Source organism: Drosophila ananassae, chromosome XL (genome assembly GCF_017639315.1).
Source record: "Drosophila ananassae strain 14024-0371.13 chromosome XL, ASM1763931v2, whole genome shotgun sequence".
Classification (NCBI taxonomy): Eukaryota; Metazoa; Arthropoda; class Insecta; order Diptera; family Drosophilidae; genus Drosophila; species Drosophila ananassae.
The window spans coordinates 14477985-14499142 of NC_057931.1; the positions used below are offsets into that span (position 1 = coordinate 14477985).

The 21158-nt window shown below is 43.0% G+C and overlaps 1 protein-coding gene across 1 annotated transcript; it reads left to right on the forward strand.

Annotated features, from left to right (window-relative positions):
• The first annotated feature begins 240 nt into the window (after positions 1-240).
• LOC6503191 (homeobox protein abdominal-B) lies at positions 241-17923 on the forward strand. The gene is made up of 7 exons (XM_032455978.1): positions 241-447; positions 789-2100; positions 6968-7146; positions 8690-8797; positions 15209-15385; positions 15451-15556; positions 16422-17923. Exons 1-7 carry the CDS (start codon positions 241-243, stop codon positions 16526-16528), a joined length of 2196 nt encoding a protein of 731 aa, XP_032311869.1. The 3' UTR covers positions 16529-17923.
• The last annotated feature ends 3235 nt before the right edge of the window (positions 17924-21158 follow it).

The following is a 21158-nucleotide window of genomic DNA, read 5'->3' on the forward strand; positions in this document are numbered from 1 at the left end:
GAACCATCTGCAGTAGAAACAAAGACAAAACAACAAACGGCGAAAAACAACAAACTTCAAAGCAACAAAACGACAAAACAGCCACAGGATTTGAAGTGCTAGCAACAGCAGCAGCAGCAACCAAGAGACAATTGCACGTCAGGGCGCGGTGAAGTTTGTTATTTTATTGTGTACACACGGCGACGGGCAAAAAGGACTCTCGGACCACACCTACAAGCGCACAAAGCCAGCGACAAGCGGATGGTCCTTCGGCTGTGCGCTCTCCTCCTTATTACTCGTCGTCCTATTATTATTATCCTTCTGGCTGCTTGCGAGGAGCAGCACCAGCAGCCACGGCGAAGCCAAGTCGAGAACGGAAGCGGACAAAACAAAAGCGCAGCAGCCCACAGTTGCGGCAGCGGCTCTTGTCTTAACGGTACACCCACGGTGTACGGTCTCCGATCAACGGTTAACGGTGAAAGTTCGCGTAACGGTGCTCGAGAGCGGCGCTCGCTCTCCCCACTCGCCACTAGAGATCACAGAGACCCAAGGGAATAGCGGGACGGAAGCGGGATATCTTTTTTTTGTTATTTGGATGTGCAGTGCCTGCAAGAAGTTTGCAATCGAGTTCGTTTTTTTTTCAAGTGACCAGATTACAGGGATGGCGACATCCCGCACCAACAATAACCGTTAGAAAAACAACGAAAAAGCTTGAGCAAGTGCCAACCGAGTGAGAGAAAGTAGTCAGTGAAGGCCAAGCGAGAAACACTTGACGTGACGCATTGGGTGAAAAAGAGGTTACAGGTTAGAGACTAACCGAGAGGATAGCCGTCGGCAGGAAGGACTCTCCCCTGGAAGGTCCAGGCTCAGGGCCTGCCCAGTTCGAATTCGCTTACGCAACGGGGACGCGTTCGCCGCGAGACAGCTTCCAGTTGGATTACTCACTCGACTTCTTCAAGACGTATATCGATACGCAGCGTTTCTACGCCGGCCACAAGTTGGATTTCAAACATCAGAGTTGTGCCGGCGGCCCTGGTTCCGGTGGTGGTGGCGGAGGCGGAGGAGGAGGTGGAGCTGCTGGAGGAGTCGTCGTCGGCGGCAACAACAACAGCAACAACTCAGCGGTCCAGCAACAGCAGCACCAGCAGCAACAGCAACAGCAACAACACCAGCAGCAGCAGCAACAGCAGGCGGTAGCCAGCAGCGGCAACAGCGCCAGCAACGGGAGCAGCTCCAGCTCCACCCTGTCGCTCACCCATCCGCACGTCCACAGCAGTCACGCCCACGGCCACGCCCAGGCACTGGCGGTAGCGCACGGCCACCACGGACTGCTGCCATCGGTCTCAGTCTCTGTGCCCCACCAGCAGCCGCAACAGCAGCCGCAGCCCCAGCAGGCGCAACAGTTGCCGACGGGCGTGGGAGTCGCCGCGCCGCTCCAGCAACAGCAGCAGCAGCAACAGCAACAACAGCAGCAGCAGCAGCTGATCAACAACGGAGCGCCGACCCTGCTGATCGGTAACGGACCCAGCTCGGCCGGAACGGGCACCGGAGCTGGATCCGTGTCTGCCGTAGCAGCGGCCGCAGCTGCTGCCGCCTCCATTCCGCACGTGACGCCCCACAGCTTGGGACTCAGTCCGCAGTCGAGCGCCGACTCGCAGCAGTTCAACATCTTCCCGGCGATCTTCAGCCGCCAGCTGAACTTCTCCGCCGGCGGGCAGGCGGGAAAGCTGAGCATGGACGAGCTACGTCCCAATCTGGTGGGTGGGCTGCTGGGCCTACAGCAGGGACTGCTGGAGGACCACGCCAGCATGCAACACGGCGGCGTGGCGCAGGATACCAAGTTCATGTCGTTCCAGGACCAGCGGCTGATGGGCATTGGCGGCTCGCACGAGAACCGACTGCTTAGCCTCGCCAGCTCAGTGCAGGATACCCGCTCCCCGATCACAACGCTTGACAAGTCCTCCTCCTCGTCGCTCAACCACCAGCGCAAGTGCAGCACCACGCCGGAGGACTTCAGCGCCCTCTACTCAGGCCTGCCCACACCCGGCATGGACTCGTCCTCGCACCACCACACCCCGGCGCACACGCCGCCCTCGCGCCTCTCCGACCACACAATCTCGGGTGAGTGTCCGCCTCCACTTCCTCGGACTCCTCTGCGAACGATCGCCCCTAATCTGACCACAACGGCCATGTCTATTATCTGGGCATTATCCTTTAACACCAGAACCCTTTAGTGCTCAGCCTTGCCATTGCTCTTGGTCCTCGTTCCGTGTCCTTTGTCCTTCTGCTCTGTCTTTTGTTCCCTTCCTGTGTCTTTTGCTTGTTTGTTGCTGTTCATTTACGGATTCCTATTACTGCGTGGCTCTCTTTGTTGTGGGTTTATCGTCGGACTGCCGCGTGTCCTATGTCCGGCATCCTGTGTCTTGGCATCCTGGCACTCTCCTTTACCCCGTCCCCCTTGCGGATTATTGCATTTCGGAACGGGGTAGAGCAGCTGAACCGGGCAGACCCCTTCGAGTGTCGCATGATCTATTCAATATCACACATTGTTTATAACCATGTTTGGAATCATTATGTACCCCTTCCATTGTCTCTTTTTTTAACCTCTTTCCTATATCCTCGGACCAATGTAACTAGTCTATGAATAAATTAAAAGTTTTTCATCCCAAAAGCAGTTAACGAGGCATTACTTCAAACACTTTAAATATTATAACAACATCCAACGTGGATACCTTGTCCGTTCCTTTGACTTGGTCCATGCCAGTCGATGCCATATTTTATAGTTTTCAATAGTTTTTATAGTTTTCCAGTTCTCTTATATAACAAACAATACAAGGAATTTCATTCAATGAGGCACTGAACAAACAACAAATCTATTTTGGCTCCTTATTTTTCTTAATTGCATAAAACGCAAAGAGGTTTATTACTAGACTCAAAAAGCTAGTAATACCGTAAAATAATAGTAAGTGAGTTCAAAGAAAAAGCTTATACATATGTATACACTAGGATTCTCATTTGTACTCATTTTACCAGTTCAGATGGTATTATAATTTGGTCAAATGTGTGCAACGCAGGGAAGAAGACATCTCCGACCCTAAAAAGTATATATATTCTTGATCAGGATCACCCCTGAGTCGATGTAAGCATGTCCGTCTGTCCGTGTTTCTTTGCGAACTAGTCTCTTAGTTTTAAAGTTATCAACTTCAAACTTTGCACCCATCCTCCTATAAGGAGGATGACTTATTATATATAATAAGTCATGTTCATATAAGTCGAAAGTCGGCCGCGATCGGTCGACTCTATCCTGTAGTTGCGGTATAACTGAATGTTCGGAAATAACATAACTTTTTTGTTTTTAGATAGATTGGGACTTTACACAGATTTTATTTTGAGCGAACTTATCCAATCTGCCAAGGTTCATAAGGATCGGGGCTTTTTCCAACTATTCTTTTTTAGAAGATTGATTTAAAAGTGAAATTCTCATTATACCGTCCGATATAAATATGTTATGATAGTTTAATAAAATAATTAAAAATTAAATAAACAAGTTAAAAAAAACAAAAGAGAATGGGTGTTGTCAAGTTACACGACTATATGATATCCTGTACTCCTCTCTTTTCTATACATTTTTCTTTAAATATGACTTGGTAAGGTAAACTAACCCTTTTATAAAAATTTCTGTTGCTTGAGACATTATTTTTTGGAAGATCGTGCAGGAATATTTTAAGAAGAAATTATACAGTATAATTTTTGAAAGAAGTTTAAGAAAATTTGAGACATCTCTTATCGGCTGTTTCGATAATAGATTTGGAAAAACAAGAAAGTAAATGAAAAAAAACAGTAACTTCTTCAAAAATAGTCCACATTGGCTGAATAAACTAAACACAAATGAAAACTATTAGAGTATTGCTTTACATAAATAATTTTGTTTGTTAATTTTTAAAATATATTTATGTACTTAATTAGAATGCGAAATATTCCTTTTTCCTCTTACATAATATTGCAGAAATACTTTATACAATAATAACTAAAAACCAAGAGTAATGTCCAAAACGTACACTTTTTTTCATCAATGACCCCCTCACTAACTGACATATTCTACAATGTGGATATTATTTTACTATGTTGCTATATCAAAGATATTGCATAATAATTCCTTTTAAAATTTATAGTTCAAATATAGTTCAAAGATGACATAATAAGTTTACCACTTTGCCTTATCCCCCATTGCACAAAAATAACAATGTTTAACTCTAGTGAGAAGGAATGTATCTGGTCTTCTGAGTATATATTTTATGGATAATCGAGTTGATAGAGTTGATAGAGTTTTGCCGTCGGTATTTCAAAGTAAAACTTAAATTTTGACTTTCTAGATTCATATAAATATCAAAAACTCCACATGATAAATGAGATGAGATACATATCTTATAGCATTCAGAATATTTATGAACAGAATTCTGTTTCAATTAGGCCTCTGAGACCCCTAAAATATCTCCTAGACAATGTACTGTCTCTTTTTGCAAAAGTTCTGAGCTTAAGAAGTCTATTAATTCAATAAGCCAAGCTGCCCTCTATTTATTATACTTTTAACTTAAGGAAAGTTAAAAGAAAGTAGGATGATTCTTTATATACATACATATATCCAACAACCACACTTACATGGAAGGCATATTTGTTTTCTTTTATATTTAATTTATATACACCTTATTTATATGTTCCTTATTCCTATTATATATTGGATTATACATAAGTAGAATTGCTCTGCAGTGAGCTCTAAATAACTAAAATCTTAAAATTAACACATAAATTTCTAAATATAATACAAATAGATTAGTCACGTCGGGACACTTACTTAAATGAAACAAGGGAACATGTTATATATTCGTTGTCTACTTATTGGGCTCCTAAGACAAAATAGTCTCAATAGAATATCATAGCCCATACACAGCGAACTAAGAAAACTAGGAGATAGTTGCTAGTTCTTTCCACAATATGTACTACTTGCATGCATTTCTTAACTTAAAACTGTTATAAAACTAACAGTTGGAAAGTCTGCCACTAGGCAGTTGTGGTTAATATTTGTACTTAATCGATATTTTAGTTTGGCTTATTCGGTATGACGCGCAGGATCCGTTAAATCGGATATCCTGTTTCGTCTTGTATTCGGTTTATTACACTAATTTTTATTTTAACACAGAACGAAAATCGGTCTTATGACCAGTTATTGTCGATACTGGTGAGAGAATTATTACACATACTTATTGGATATGTTAGTTTGGCTTAAACGCTATGGCGAAGGATCCGTTGAATCGGATATGCTGTTTCTTTTACTTTTAAATAACGAAAATCTGCCATATGACCAGATATTTCCGACACACACAAGTAGTCTAGGTATAATCATCGGATTTCCCCTATGCCTTTTTTGTTCTTATATCTATGACACCAAGTATTCTAGAAATAAATTCTAGAAATGGGATTTCTCCCATGACATTTTTGCTCTTATATCTATTACAATTAATCTTATGACTTCTTTAACTCTATACAAGGGGTCTATTGTGGTATAATTGAAATTAAACAAAAAATAAAAAAATTGTAGACGAATTATTTGTCTCCCTGTGATTCGAAACTCTTCCCGTGTCTCCTGGAAAAATGATTTATTTTTTGGCTTTTTATAGTAAAAAGTAATGTCTGGAAAGTCTTTTGAAAATTGTCCAAATTGTGTGGTTGGAAGTTAAATTGGACTTCTTGTATAGACTCTGGATATGAATACCTCCTGGCATGGCTAGATCGACTCGATTTTTATGCTTATCAGGAAAATATATAGAGAAGAGCCTCTTCTTCAGCAAAATATCTCCGAATAGCCTCCGAGTTCCGGGTATAACTATCCCTGCACAGGATGCACTTCGGCCTGTCACTCCACTCCTGGTCATCGGCTGCCCAGTGACGTTGCATGGTTAATGAACAAGTTTCTTCTTTGCCCGAGCGGAAAGCCTTAATACGCATCAGCATAATTCTTTCTACGTGCAACTGGCAGCGGGCGGCTGGCGAGGATTGTTTGACCTTGTTTGGTTGTGCAACAGCCGACAGGCAGGCTCACCGGGGCCGGAGCAGCGTGGCCCACACAAAGCTGCATCCAGCAAGGTCAATTGCATTTGACCAGGGCCGGCAGGAGCGGACAGAGGGTGGCTTACTTAACATAAATAACAGTATTCGCTCCGTTTCGGCCAGAACGAGCCAAGGTATCGACGGAGATTGTGTGTAACTCAATTAGTGCGGCGGCATCCAACATTTTCTACATAGTTTACATTTTGTTAACGAGCTAAGCGCGCCAATTAAGCGCCAAAGCAGCCACATCCCCAAGCCAGGACCCGTGTCCTGTGAAGCACACTCAGTGCCCCTACTTTAACCTTTGGCCTTTGCCCATAATTTGCCGCCTTTTGGCACGCGTTTGCCAAATGCCATCATGAGCGGCAGGAAAGCGGCTGCTGGGCTGTCTGGAAGCAGCGACCTGCGACCAGCAAGCCGCGACCTGCGACCTGCTACCCAGGTACTTTGCCTCGATTAATGTGGCCGAAATTTGCATAAATTATCCCATATTGCATATTCATGCGACCGCCATCGCCATAGCCATGGCCGCCACGGCGACGTGACCCAAGTGTCGGCCCGATCCAGAACTTTTCACCTTTTTGCGTCGGCCTGGCCACGACAATGGCTGCCAGCGCAGCGTCTTGTGGCCGCAGCTCTAATGTTGACGGTCGAGGTTGTTGTTGTTGCTCTTGCCTGGGCAATTATGCAACATTTTAAGGGTCAAAAGGTCGACGGGGTCAGATGGTGCGGGGCGGGCAGTAAGGGGGAGTACTACAGACCAGGGCGGAGGACTTTTGGCTAAACGTTTCCCGCATATTAATCAGGCGGCATGACTGGCACTGGCCGGTCGTTAAATCTTTAATGCGAATCCTAGTAACCCAAGTATGTGGTGTCTTTGCAGCAGAGGGAGCCTTCAAGAAGCTCAAGCCGGAGCCCAACAGCGGCCTTTCGACGGTGTCCACAGGCATCACATCGCCCGGAAGTGGATTATCAACGCTGAGTCAGCACGCCGGCCACACCCCAACCACAGCATCCTGCCCCACACCAGCCAGGCGGAGACATCGAACCACATTCACACAGGTCAGTTTCCCGCCTCTCTACTTTCTCTCTTCTCTCTTCTCGCAGCTCGCTTCTCCTTTCACCTTTCACCTTACGCCTTTGCCCAGCATCCTACTCCCGGCTCCCCCTGGAGGTCCCAGAGACCTGTCGGAGAAATTTTAATTAGATTTCGTGAAGGTTACTCGTAATTAAAACTTTGCTTCCACAAGAGCAACGAGGCCAACAACAAAGGGGAGCTTGTTGTCCAGTCTGAGGCCAGAACACGCCAATTTCCTCCTTGCGGAGGCCGAAGCCTGAGCGAGTATGGTGGTTAGGCCCACCTGGAGCCTTCCGTTACTGCTTCTCCATTTCACTAATAAGGTGCCAGGACGCAACGTACCAGAAGCAACGGTCTAATCCTTCTTAAAGTTGACTATTCCCACATCTCTCCCATAGCTAATGTCACAGAAAGGATCTCTAATAAATTCAATATTTTAAGCGCAACAGATATTAGGGATATTAACTTCCAACACAGAGTAGTCACAGCTATACATCTACCTCTTATGCAACATTAACTTTTTTTTTGGTCGTAAGTCATATTTTTAATAAACATTTTAATATTCTCCTCTAATGTCCTTAAATAAACTTGGTTGTAATCTAAATTTCTTAAACGAATGTTCGAACTCAGTAATTAGACCTCCTTTTTAAGGTCGTAGACACAAATATAGACACTTTTCTATAATTTCAAAGGAGAATTGTTAAATAAATTTAATACATTTTTAGGGCATAGACCCATGGTTCAATACCCATAAGGTGGTCTCGTCATTGACATTTTGTTCGGTTGTTAGTCGGTTAACATCCAGTGTTGTAAAGCAATAATTTTTTCGACATGCAAGTTTTTCATTAATTTTAACCCTTACTGTGTGTAACTGCTCTGAAGAAGAACACAAACCAAATAAGCCTGATACAATTATTCAAATTGATTATAATTACAACGTGGCATCAGATACAAACTTATGTTAGAAACAGAATTTATTTATCTACAAAATTTTCTGTTCAAAATCAGCAAATACTTTCGAATTAAAATTGAAATTACAGAAACATGTGGAGAGCAATTATAAAGAACATTCTGTCTCTTTATTATGGTACGCGAATTGAATCCAACTAAGGGTTAACAACTCACTTGTAAGTCAACACTATTTCACTCAAAATCTGTCAGTTTGGTAACGAGACCACGTTATAGTTACTGTGCTTTGGTAGGAGTATAACTTTTTGTAGAAATTTTAATATAAACATTTTCTTTAATAAGTGAAAAATTCAAATATTCCTTATGGTCCTGGCTGGAATGTGGTTACAGAAGCTCCTCATATTTGGTCTATTCGACAAGTTCCTTTTAAAGATACACAAGTCAAGAACGGATAGTTTACTTTCGATGTGTACATATACTTAGGTACACATATTTAGATGTACATATATTTAGGTTTTTGATAAAATGAAAAATGTATGATTTGTGAAAAAGTGAAATAGGGGGAACAGGAAAGTGCTGCCTAACAAATTAGCCTAATTAAGATCCTCTTAATTTCAGGAACAATTAGCGGAACTGGAAGCTGCATTTGCGAAATCGCATTATCCGGATATTTACTGCCGCGAAGAGCTGGCGCGCACTACGAAGCTGAACGAGGCGCGGATTCAAGTGAGTAAAGCCATCCCATTGACGACAGCTCCATGGAGTTCCACCCCGCTACCCGTGTCCCATGTACCCACCCCCTCCGGACCCCCCCTGGACCGCTTGAACGTAGCCAATTACTTGAAATTCAACAGTTGTTCACGCCGAATAGAAATCGCCTCGGGAAGAGGGCGGAGGGCTTGCAACCACGCTTCCTCATCGATGATCCATGCCCGGCTGGGTCTGGTGGTCGCTAGTCGGTGGTCGGTACATCCTGCTGATCAGATCCAAGTCACCGATTAGCGAGCGATTATTCCGAACGACTGCTTCCCAGTGGTGTTGCTCTCAAGTGCTCATGCCAGACCAGGCCGCGCCGGACCAGCAGACCCTCCGGGTAGCCCAGACTCTGAACTCCGATTTCGAGCCCGGGCTCGGTTCGTTGACTCTGCCCCGTACATTTTCAGGCTTTCCAGGCTTTCAAGTGCGCCGCTGTAATAATTAATTTATAGTTTTATCATGACTGCTAGACAAGTGAGTGCGGCGGGTGGCTGCCACTCCACTGCCACTCCGCTCCGCAGGACCATCCCGGAGGGTTGAATGCATCGGGGATTGCGGTGTTGAATTACACGACATTACGTTCGTTTTTACGGGGTTTTAGAAAGTGTTTGCAGCAAGTGCCTTTCATGACAAAGTTTCCTTTGAAGTGGCTTTCCAAAGAGCAATTGGGGAATTGGTTATCAATAAAATGGGATCGTCGATTAAAGAACACTTGCAAAATGGCTAGAATTTTTCCAGCACTTTTTACTGCATATTCATAAAAAAACAAATAAAGTTCTGATATTTTCGGTAAAAAGAGTCTATCACATATGAATCAATATGAATCTATCGCATATAGTCTCTGAGCCCCATTTGTTTATCCAGAAAGATGGACAGGTGGAGTTCCATAAGGACATGGCCAAACCGTCTTTTTTCGCCGCTGAAGAATATTATTAGTATTTGTATTGCAAAAGTTCATAAAAATTAGTCTCAATAATATATAAACGAATATATCTTCCACCTATTACAATATGCTTTCACTTCACGAATGCCAATTTTCAATAAATTTAACAACATTTTGGCGTAAAATATTGTATTGTAATTGCACATATATCCTTCCTATCTACGGGGCTTCAGGAGATAAAATCACAAACAAAGTATGTGAGTCCGTAAAAAGCATCTTGAAAAGCATTATTTCAAGAATTATTCCCAAATTGTTTAAAATCACATAAAAATTTAAAAGGAAATTATTTCCCTCAAAAGAAAAACTTTACCCTAAACCCAAAAAAAACCGCCAGATAAACTCTAAAAAAAAACTGTCGTACAGTACTTCAATTCAACTAATTTATATTTTTATATCCACCTTTAATTTAAACATTTGGATACATGGGACATTTGAGTCAAGAATTATTTAGCTTTTAATTGCTTTAATTTTAAAGGTTTTAATTTATAATTGAATATGAAATAGTTAAGAATTGAAAGATAACGATTGTAAAAAAGACAGTATAAAAAGCTATTTTTTATTATGCCATTATTGTATTTTATAGAAATGTAATATTACATTATCTACTCCAATTCTGATTAAACTAATTATTATGCCATAGAATAAAGAAATGCCGTGAAAGGGGTTTCAAATGATAAGATAAAAGGTAAGATAGATTTGTTTGGAGGTTAAAATAATAATGTCAGTCTTTAAAAACTCAAAGTAATAGTTATTGTGAATATTGCAAATAGAGTTGCAAGAATTTCGTTGTTTTGAAATGGCTTAACCATCTTAGACAAAGTATATTCTCAATCTTTTCCTTTTTTTTAACTTTTAAAGACACTTTAGAGACATCGATAAGGAAAACAAGTTTTTATTTCATAAGTTGGTTACTGGAGTCTAAGGTCTAGGACCTGCTTTCTCTTCAATATGTATATTTCAAAACAAACCGCTCATGTTGCATCTGTTTCGAGGCCTTCTGGCCAGTTGGCTAGAATCCGATCGATTGGAATTCCAGCCCAACCAGGCCCGGGCGACTGCGATATGATATACTCCTCATAAATATCATATCTTGCAATCATAATCCGCAGCCCGACCGTCCCGCCCCTCCCCCGGCGAAACAACTGTTTGCGATAAAATTACACGCCGGGAACCAGAATCGAAACCAGAACGCGTTGTCGGGCTATTAGAACAGCATTAACCGTATTTTTCGACAAATGTTCAAATATTTATATTGGGAACGGGTCGGGCGGTGCAACCCCCTTGCCGCTGCCCTGAGATGTGCCCCCGCCCCTGTAATTTGACGAGTGCGCGGCGCCGTCGCTCACAACTTGACTCTGCCACTCTGCGCCCTGCAACACAGACTCTGCCACCCCACCGCCGTTGATGTTGCTGTTGCTGTTGCTGTTCATGTTGGTGTTGACAAATTTGTCGAGTATTCTTTTTGATGCGAAATCAACTAGATGGGCGGGCGGGCAGAAAGGGGGCGTTGCCGGGGACATCTGCCTGGAAAATCTAAATGTATCTCAAGGCCCGATTGCGACTACTGGGGTGTGAACAATAATATTCACTTGTCCAGGTTCTGGCTGCACTGCCTCAGAGTCAATTATTTCATTGATTTGTTACAGAAAAGTGAAACAATTTGTTCGAAATGTGTCAAAATTCTGAATTGATAAATTAGCTACCCCCAGCTTAGCCTCAATGACATTTATTAATTATTATTTAGATATAAAAAAAAAGATTGTAAATATCTATAAAATCTATAAAATGTATATATAACAAGAAAGGAAAGCTAACTTCGGGCGGAGCCGAAGTTGATATACCCTTGCAGTTCAGTCGCAGTCCGCTAGGTGGCGCCACGCATCTTATATTATTAGATATATAGCGGATCGTATATAGGCGGCCGATCCTTATGAAATTTGGCAAATCAGATTATTTTATCCAAAATAGAATCTGTACCAAGTCCCATCTTTCTAACTTAAAAAACACTAAAGTTATGCCAATTCCGATCGTTGTATGACAGCTATAGGATATAGTCGGCCGATCCTTATGAAATTTTGTACATAAGATATGTTGATCAAATATAACATGTGTGGAAAGTCCCAACCCTCTATCTTAAAAAACAACGAAGTTATGGCATTTCCGATCAATCAGTTATATGGCAGCTATAGGATATAGTCGACCGATCCCGACCGTTCCGACTTATGTACTGCCTGCAACAGAAAGAAGGGTGTGTGCAAAGTTTCAACTCGATAGCTTCAAAACTGAGAGACAAGTTTGCGTAGAAACAGACAGACAGACAGACAGACGGACAGACGGACAGACGGACAGACGGACATGCTCATATCGACTCAGGAGGGGATCCTGATCAAGAATATATATACTTTATAGGGTCGGAGATGTCTCCTTCACTGCGTTGCACACTTTTGACCAAAATTATAATACCCTCTGCAAGGGTATAAAAATGTATATCAGCAATTCATACTCAAACGATTGAACATTTTTGAAAACGATTATTTGATCTTGTGAAAAGTATTTACGAAATATGTGTATATTTTGTAAGGCTATCTTCCCATTAAGAAGAACATTTCTAAGATCAGAAAGGAGACACCCTAATGATCAGCCAAAGATCAATGCACCCCATAAAAAATTATTGAATAAAACCTTTATATATAAAGATACAGATAGTTCAATAAGTTCTCTCTTAATATAACAATATATAAAAAAAAAATATGAAAACCCTCCATAGTCCGGTAGATTACGGTACATGGCTTTCAATTAATGGGGCCCACCCCATAGAAAACCACCTGAAAGTCCCCCAACAAAGTCTGGAAAAAGTGGAAACAAAATCAAACCCAGTAGGAGTAAATGATGAGCAAATCCCGTTACTATTACCAGTTTTTTGTGAAATATTTCACACGATATCCGACTGGTCCTGGAAGGGAACAGCTTATTTGTCTAACTTCAGAGAAACAAAAACAATTGGAACTCGATTATCTGGAGGTCCCTTGGACAGCTGTCCTTGGGGGGATTCCCCTCTATTTAAATGGTCTGAAAACGCACTGTCTGCGATCGATCGCTAATCGCAATTCCATCGCAATTCGATGGCATGGGACACTCCAGAAACATGAGACGAGTTGAATGCTTGCACTTGCCCCGCGTGTTTGTTTATTGTTGGGTGTTTGCTTAGGCTCCGACTCCAGCTCCAGCTCAGGCCCAGGCGCCAGAAGGGGCATGGCACGTCGCCACGTAAACATCCAGTGCCGCGATATGTTGTTGTCCGGTGCGGTGTCGGGTCCGTTTCCCAAGTCCAAGCACTTGCCGGCCATCCCCTGCGGCAGTCAGCTCGCCGAAGGGTCAGCTGACAATTAGCCGGACTAGGCATTGTAGGTCAACGCACCGGGCGAATCGGGTGAGGCAGGATCACTCACATCGAGCTCACTCATACGCGGTGGGCCGGCGCAAAAAAATGCATAACAAAATTTGAGGGAAAAGCTCTAAATGAAGCGAATTGAAAAAACCAAAACCGAGCAAAAACAAACGTTGGCAGCGGCTCAATTTGATTAAATGCTGAGAGCAAATTAAATTTGAATACGTTTAATTTTCATATTTCCGGGCTGGCAGGCCGGGTTTGTGCCTCTGTTCCGTGTACCGTGTACCGAGTTCCGTGTTTGTGTGCCTGGCCGTCCATGGCTATTTGTAGTTATAATTTGCATTCATCTAATTACTCCCCAGAATAGCTGTTTATGTTTAGGCCACGTTTTAAAGCGACGACTTTAAGCGGGGTACAATGGCGCGTTGGAGCGAGGGTCAGGGCTGGGAGCTGCGAGCCAGGAGAAGGGTCCTTTGGCTCGCCCATCAAAGGCAGTACGAGGCAGTGCGAAAAGTTGGCTAAATTCGAGTGTATTTCCCTTCGATATTGTTGTTTGTTGTTTGCCCGTATGTGTGTGTATGTGTGCCATCAAATGGATCCTTAATTGAGTTACTCCGCCCACAGACACACACAAATACAAACACAAACACAAACACACACATACACCAACTCGGGGATACACACACAGGCGCTCAGACAGGCGCTAGAAATTGAACGACAGATAGACAGAGCACCATTGAATCATTCAGATAACGCATTTTCCACCCCAAACCCAAACAGCCCATACATAGCTGATGGTTAAGAGCATTATTTAGCAGCACACCCATCCACCCACCGCCTGCCACACTCACACATACACGGGCCGAGCCCAGGCCCAGGCCCAGGCCCACGCTCAGCTACGGCACAGTCACAGGCACACGTATCGGTGTGTACGTGTGTGATGGCGCCCTAGCTGGAATTTTTATGCTGGCAGCCAACCAGACCAGACCAGACCAGACCGAACGAGCCATAAAGTGGGCCCTGAAAACAACCCTCGAAACCCAGGGCCAGCGGGCGGCGAGCTTGTATTTCTCATTTCTCATTTAAAGGCAAGCCCGAGTCACCTACACAGGCACACATTACACTCATACAAGCACACCAGCACACCAGCACCCACACACCCGCACACAGTTACATAGCCATGGACAAAGATAATAATAATGATAAAATAAATAAAAGAAAATAAAAACGAAGGAAAAGACGACAGGAAACACAAGCAGCCACTACAGCCCAGTCCCAGTGCCAGTCCCACTCCCACACCTACTCCCTGTTCCAGCCACCCTTACCTCGATTCGTCTGGGTGCCGCCATTACAGTCCAGGCCTCATCCTTATCCTTATCCCCAACCCCAGAGCAGCCTGCCCTCCATCTTCTTTCCGACCCTCGGGCCATGTCCTCCCCCACTCGTAAGTAACTCAAAGCAAGCTGAGCAGCTTTCAAAATGTCGGAAATTTTTACACACCCACCGCACACCCGCCACGTTGTCTAGGGCGGAGCGCGGCTTTCATCTTGGCAATTTCTTTTTGCCATCGGAGCAGAGGCAGGACGCGGCGCGCAAGGAGCCCGGTCCCATCATCAGGACGAGGACCGTCTTTAATAATATCTGGGAAGAGGAGTGGACTACCCCGCCCCGACCAAGCACTCACTCGGAGAGCAGGGACCGGCCAGACCCTTGTACCAAACAGCGTCGTCAACTTATTTTCAATTTCAATTTAGTAGATTTTTTCACTCATAAGACGTTGGCAGCGTCCCGAGCCAGAGGCAAAGACAGAGGACTGGAACTGGGACAGAGGGACTGAGATGGGAATGGGGGGTGCAGCGGGGTGGGGGGTTTTGCCATTTGGTTTCGTCTTCTTATTTTTCTCATCAACCATCCCACACAGCAGTCTGAGATCCCAAACAGTCCCGGGGCCACAAGGAGAAAATCCAAATTGGGATAGAAAGCGTCTTAAAGAGCCCCCGAAAAGGTCGAAAAAGGACAAAAACTTAAATCCCTTTCCGCTTTTCAGGTTTGGTTTCAGAACCGACGAGCCAAGTACCGCAAGCAGGAGAAGCAGCTGCAAAAGGCGCTAGCACCGTCTGTGATCCCCTCCTGCAACGGAATGATGCGCAACATTCAGGGCTACAGCGTCTCTCGCGGGTACCAGCCGTATCCGCATCACAACACCATGAATCGCTATCCCCAGGTGAGCCCGATCCCTTCCAAATTCTTGCCAGGACACCGAATAACTAAAGCCATTCCCGTTTCCAGGATCTTTTTCAAATGGGCGCTTCCTCGTATCCCGGCATGACACAACCGTTCTCCATGGCCCACAGTACGAACATGGGCTCCGTCGGGGTGCGGCAGGACTCGATGGGTAAGTTCGTTGTCCTGGACATGGGGGATAGTTTCACTTACCCAGCCAGGTGGTCCAAGACACTGATCTCTTTAGCCCTCTTGGGGACCACGAGTACCGAACACTGGACACTTTCACAAACACTTGAACTCGAGACCAATTCATCTGCTACCATCCACAGATCGACAGCGAATGAACAACGGGTTGCCCAGCTGTGGGCAGATAGGCAGCTCAGAGCCGTACTTAAAAGCTTCAGCGATCACCCGAGGTGCCCTCGGCTCCGAAGAGCTCAAGCTCTCGGGATGAAGCTTAATTTCGGTCTTGGCCGACTCTCTGGCCTTTCCCGATGAGGGACTTACGCAGCTTTTCCGCGGGTCCAAGTAAGTTTCCGCTGCAGGCCTCGACTCGGGTGACGAAATCCGATGTGTCTGCTTATCGGAGCGCGGACAGCGGCGCCTCTCCAGAGACGCCGCCGTATTGTGTGACTTTGCCATGGAAACGGGCCAAAGTAAACATCCAAATTTGTCCGAAAGCACTCACGGAAGGCATATAAATGGGGCAGGGAAGGAAGAGGGGGTGGGACCGTGAAGGCGTGGCAGCCGGATATTATGAAGGAGCCGGCCAAAGGAATAGGTTCGACAGTGAAATTAATTTCCGGCTCCGTCTTGAGGAGGTCGAGAGAAGGACATGTAAGGACAGGGTGAACAGGACAGGACTGGGCATCGTCTTGGAATCTGGAAGGGTAACTGGAAATTTCCGCATGGCGGAAATGCAAAGCGTCAAAGTGAACTGATTTAATATATGTCGCAAATACGTAGAAAAAAGCATTAATTCACATCATTAAGCACGGACCCCCGTCTCTCTTCTGTTCTAATCTGTTTTGCAGGAATGTCGCCGGAGGACGAGTGGTACAACAAAAGCCTGTCCGCCCTGCGGATGAACTCCTCGCACCATCCCAACTTGTCAGCCCCGATGCTACAGTACCAGACATAATCAAAAACCTTTGACGACTTCTTTTAAAAGATCGCAACTCACCCGATGATGTGCGGTGTTTTAAAGGCGAGTGCGTCAAACGGTGTCCCGCAGCATCCTCAAAGGTCTATATCTCTGTCTATATCTATGCATATATCGGTGTATATATGTACATACGAGAGTGTGTGTGTCTCAGTCAGTCACTTGGTCACTCAATCAGCTAGTCAGTCAGTCAGTCAGTCAGTCAGTCAGTCAGCCAGACATTAGTTTCCAGACCCACGATCCATATCGAAAAAGGACTTAATTGCATTCGGTTGAAGCTAATTGAATCGGAGATGGTAATCGTCGGTTGGCGTTTGCACCTCTAGTCGAGATATTACTTATAAGACTTGTTATTATGATTGTTTTTTTTGAACTTTTTTTATTCGGATCCAAGGCGAACGTAGAGCACGGGGCGAGGGTGGAGATACGGAGTAGCAGGTAATAATTGAAAATGGAAAGTATTGTAATAGACAACTAGTCATAGGATCTAAGCGAATTGTGTATTGAGATTTTAGCGCGGCATTATAATGTTAAATGGAGCAGAGATCATGCACACATATAAATATAAATATAATTATAAATATATGCAAACGTATTGAACTATATACTAGCAATAGCGTAAGTCAGGTTGTTCAGTCCTCTCTATGTCCAGAGTCCGGGCTGCGGAGCAACCCGCTCGGATCAGCTCCCAGACACCAGGCGGGAGCCGGGATCCGGACATCAGGCTCCCAGTGCCGGGTTTTGAACCACTCTTCATTGCCTGCTCAATAGGTACTAACTAGAGCTTATCCGCACACGAATTACATAGTCCTCCCCTCCCAGCCGACCACTTAAGAAGCAAACTGCACTGGAACCCACTCCCACCACGCCACTCCCCCAACCCAATCAAACTACAAACTTTCTAACTAAATCAAGATGTGTCGAACTAACTATAAGACGATTTTTTTTAGCTAAGCAATCCATTAACGAGTTAAATTTAATTGTAATACTAACGAACCCAAAAAACTAAAATGAAATGCAAAAACCAAAAAAAAACAAAGTAACGAAACAAACCAAAAACCACTAAAATACATTAACAACGAGGCGTGCCGCAGAAATCAGGAGCTAGTCCCTCGGAGTCCAGTCCTTCTTCCCGTTGTATGTTGTTCCATCAAGGTGGAAGCTCTCAGATGTCAGGGACTCCCACCTGCCGAACAACGTAGTGGGCTGGAGAAGTATTTTCGGGTTTCTGGGGCACTCCTGAATATATATTTAAATACGAAAATATAATAATAAAAGCCGAAACAAAACTACCAGGATCATGTTTCAAAAATTGATCTAGTCACAGAAGTGGAGAAAATGGAAATAATAAAAGTCATTAACAAAAAATCGATATTTACATTATTATTTATTGAACTGAACGCAACTGATCAAAAATAAGAAACAAAAACGGAAAACGAAACATTAACTCCACAATTTGTGAGTGTTGTAAGCAATTAAATAGAAAAAAACGAACTAAAATAAACTTGAATCAAAATTAAATCGACTTCAAAAAGATTTAATTGTAGTGTGGCTTTCGCGATAGGTTTCTGAACAGAGCTCTCGCTCTGTTAAAATGCAAAGTAAACAAGTAAGTAATCGTCTAGAAAGTTTTCCAGCGCATTGGCCAGTTACCTGAAACGGATTCTCGATACGCGCAGGCATCGAATGGGACTAACCGTATCTGATATCTGAATGTTTACACACTCAGTTGTTTATATTAGCTTGTGAAGTCTGGTCGACCTGGCTCCAGACTACAGATCTCTTATATTGCAGGTTTTGGTTGGTTTGAGAGTTATTTTTTGGCTCGGATTCAACCGATCAGATTATACGTTGGATTTTCTCACCTATCAACATATCATATGCAAGCTCTACGTGGTACTTGTTATGAACAGGTCTACTATGGAAATAGTGTTTTATGGAAAAAGTTTTATAAATTGAAGCTTAACTCCCTATTTTTCAACACATTCGAAATGTTGCCTCTAAATATTCGAATACATGATTGAAAAAGAACAACTTTTTAGAGTCCCATTAGTTTTTGCCTTTAAAAAATTCACAAACGTACATAAATAAACATAGTTAGGATATAATCCGCCACTGCTAGCATGCGCTCCTCATTTATTTAGAAAAAAAGTGCCGTCGTCCAAATGTTAAGGGGGCAGGATGGTTTGAGACTTCAAAAAAAATTTTTTTTCAGAAATTTTTTATATAATAGAACATTATCTTAGGAATATCCTGTGAAAGTTTCATGTCGATCGGACTAAAACTTGCTGAGATACCGATTTTCTAGTTTCTTTCTCTCCATATACTTTCCATTGCTTTTAAAACTTTAGACGCGTTTTTCTCAAAACAACTTTTTCAAGTCGGTGCGTAACGTAACTTAAAAAGTAATGCTCGGATCTAAATAAAATTTTGCACACATCTTTAATACAATAAATACTTGCGGATGAACGAATGCTTTTTTTTTTTTTAATTTTTTTTCACCATTTTTACGGGCAATAATGGGCGGATTTTTATGTAAAAATGGTTCCTCCGACTTTACAACCGCGCCAAAAATTCAAAATCGCATATTTTTCAAAATGGTTTCGTTCATCCGCACAAGAAACTAATATTTTAAGTAAATCAATTCAATTTTTGTATTTCCGATAACACTGTAAGGCCAGACTTTACGCACCGCAAGAGACCAATTTTTGGAAGCGACTCCGGCCGACTGCCCGTCACGGGATAAATTATAATTATTTCTTAAAAATAAAAATTCCTAAATACTCTCCAAATATAGCCATTAATCGTGTAAAAAAATTGAATTGATATATTTACTCAGACATAACAAAAAAAAATCGCAAAAAACTGCTATTTTTCAGCCTCTGAAACCATCCTGCCCCCTTAAAACAATATCCATTGATTTAAATGGCTTTCTCTAAATTCTGCATCATTACTAGCTTCTTAAAACTCTGGTAATGCCGGCGCAGCTCAGTCGATTCTCAATCTATAAAAAAAACAAGACAGATCGAGTTTCCAAACTATATGGTACCCGGTACTCCGTACCTCCACACATTTTCAATTATTATTGATATTGAAGTCCATAGCAATACGTATTCTATTAAAAATAAATGATTCATAAAAGTAATAAAAGCTCATACCTCATACCGTTACAAACATTTTTATACCCTTGCAGAGGGTATTATAATTTTGGTGGAAAGTGTGCAACGCAGTGAAGGAGACATCTCCGACCCTATAAAGTATATATATTCTTGATCAGGATCACCTCCTGAGTCGATATGAGCATGTCCGTCTGTCCATCTGTCCGTTTCTACGCAAACTAGTCTCTCGGTTTTAAAGCTATCGAGTTGAAACTTTGCACACATCCTTCTTTTGTTTGCAGGCAGTATATAAGTCGGAACGGCCGAGGATATGAAACATTTGAGGAGGATATGAAAAATATCCAATCGATTTTGTAGGACATTTCCATTTCTAATCATAAGCAAAGACACATCAAAGCTTTTCGATATATCTCGGTTTCTTCATGGCTCAATGTCAGTCATAGTTGCTAAAAAGAATGTGTAGCGTCGACTTGTTAGCAAAGTTACATTTCTTAGACCAGGAAGTCTTAAACCCTTTGACATGATGCTTCACATTTTTTAATTTTTTTTTTCATTTGTCATTGGATTTTGGAAACTTGAATCTGAACCCTCCATTAAAATTTCATCTGCTGTCCTGAAAACTGAAGCAGATCTAAACAAGAAAGGAAAGCTAACTTCGGGCGGAGCCGAAGTTGATATACACTTGCAGTTAAGGTTGTTCCATTTCTTATCGTTCATTTATATGGAGGGTACAGTTGGCCGATCCTTATGAAATTTGGCCGATCTGATTCGATTGCCCAAGATGGAATCCGTAGAAAGCCCCATCATTCTAGCTTAAAAAACACTAAAGTTATGCCAATTCCGATCGTTCAGTTATATGGCAGCTATATGATATAGTTAACCGATCCTAATGAAATTCGGCAAAACACATTATTTTGTTCAAAATAGAATCTATACCAAGTCCCATCTTCCTAACTTAAAAAACACCAAAGTTATGTCAATTCCGATCGTTCTATGACAGCTATAGGATATAGTCGGCCGATCCTTTGGATATATATTTTGGTCAAATATAACATGTGTGAAAAGTCCCAAACCTCGAACTTAAAAAAGTTATGGCATTTCCGATCAATCAGTTATATGGCAGCCATAGGATATAGTCGGCCGATCCTGGCCGTTCCGACTTATATACTACCTGCAAGGAAAAGAAGGATGTGTGCAAAGTTTCAACTCGATAGGTCTAAAACTGAGAGACTAGTTTGCGTAGAAACCGACGACAGACGGACAGACGGGCAAACAGACAAACGGACAGACAGACAGACGGACATGCTCATATCGACTCAGGAGGTGATCCTGATCAAGAATATATATACTTTATAGGGTCGGAGATGTCTCCTTCACTGCGTTGCACACTTTTGACCAAAATTATCCTCTGCAAGGGTATAAAAATGGGATGGGCCGAAGTATACATATATATTTTTTCATGAGTTAGAAATCCTTAAAAATACCCTTAT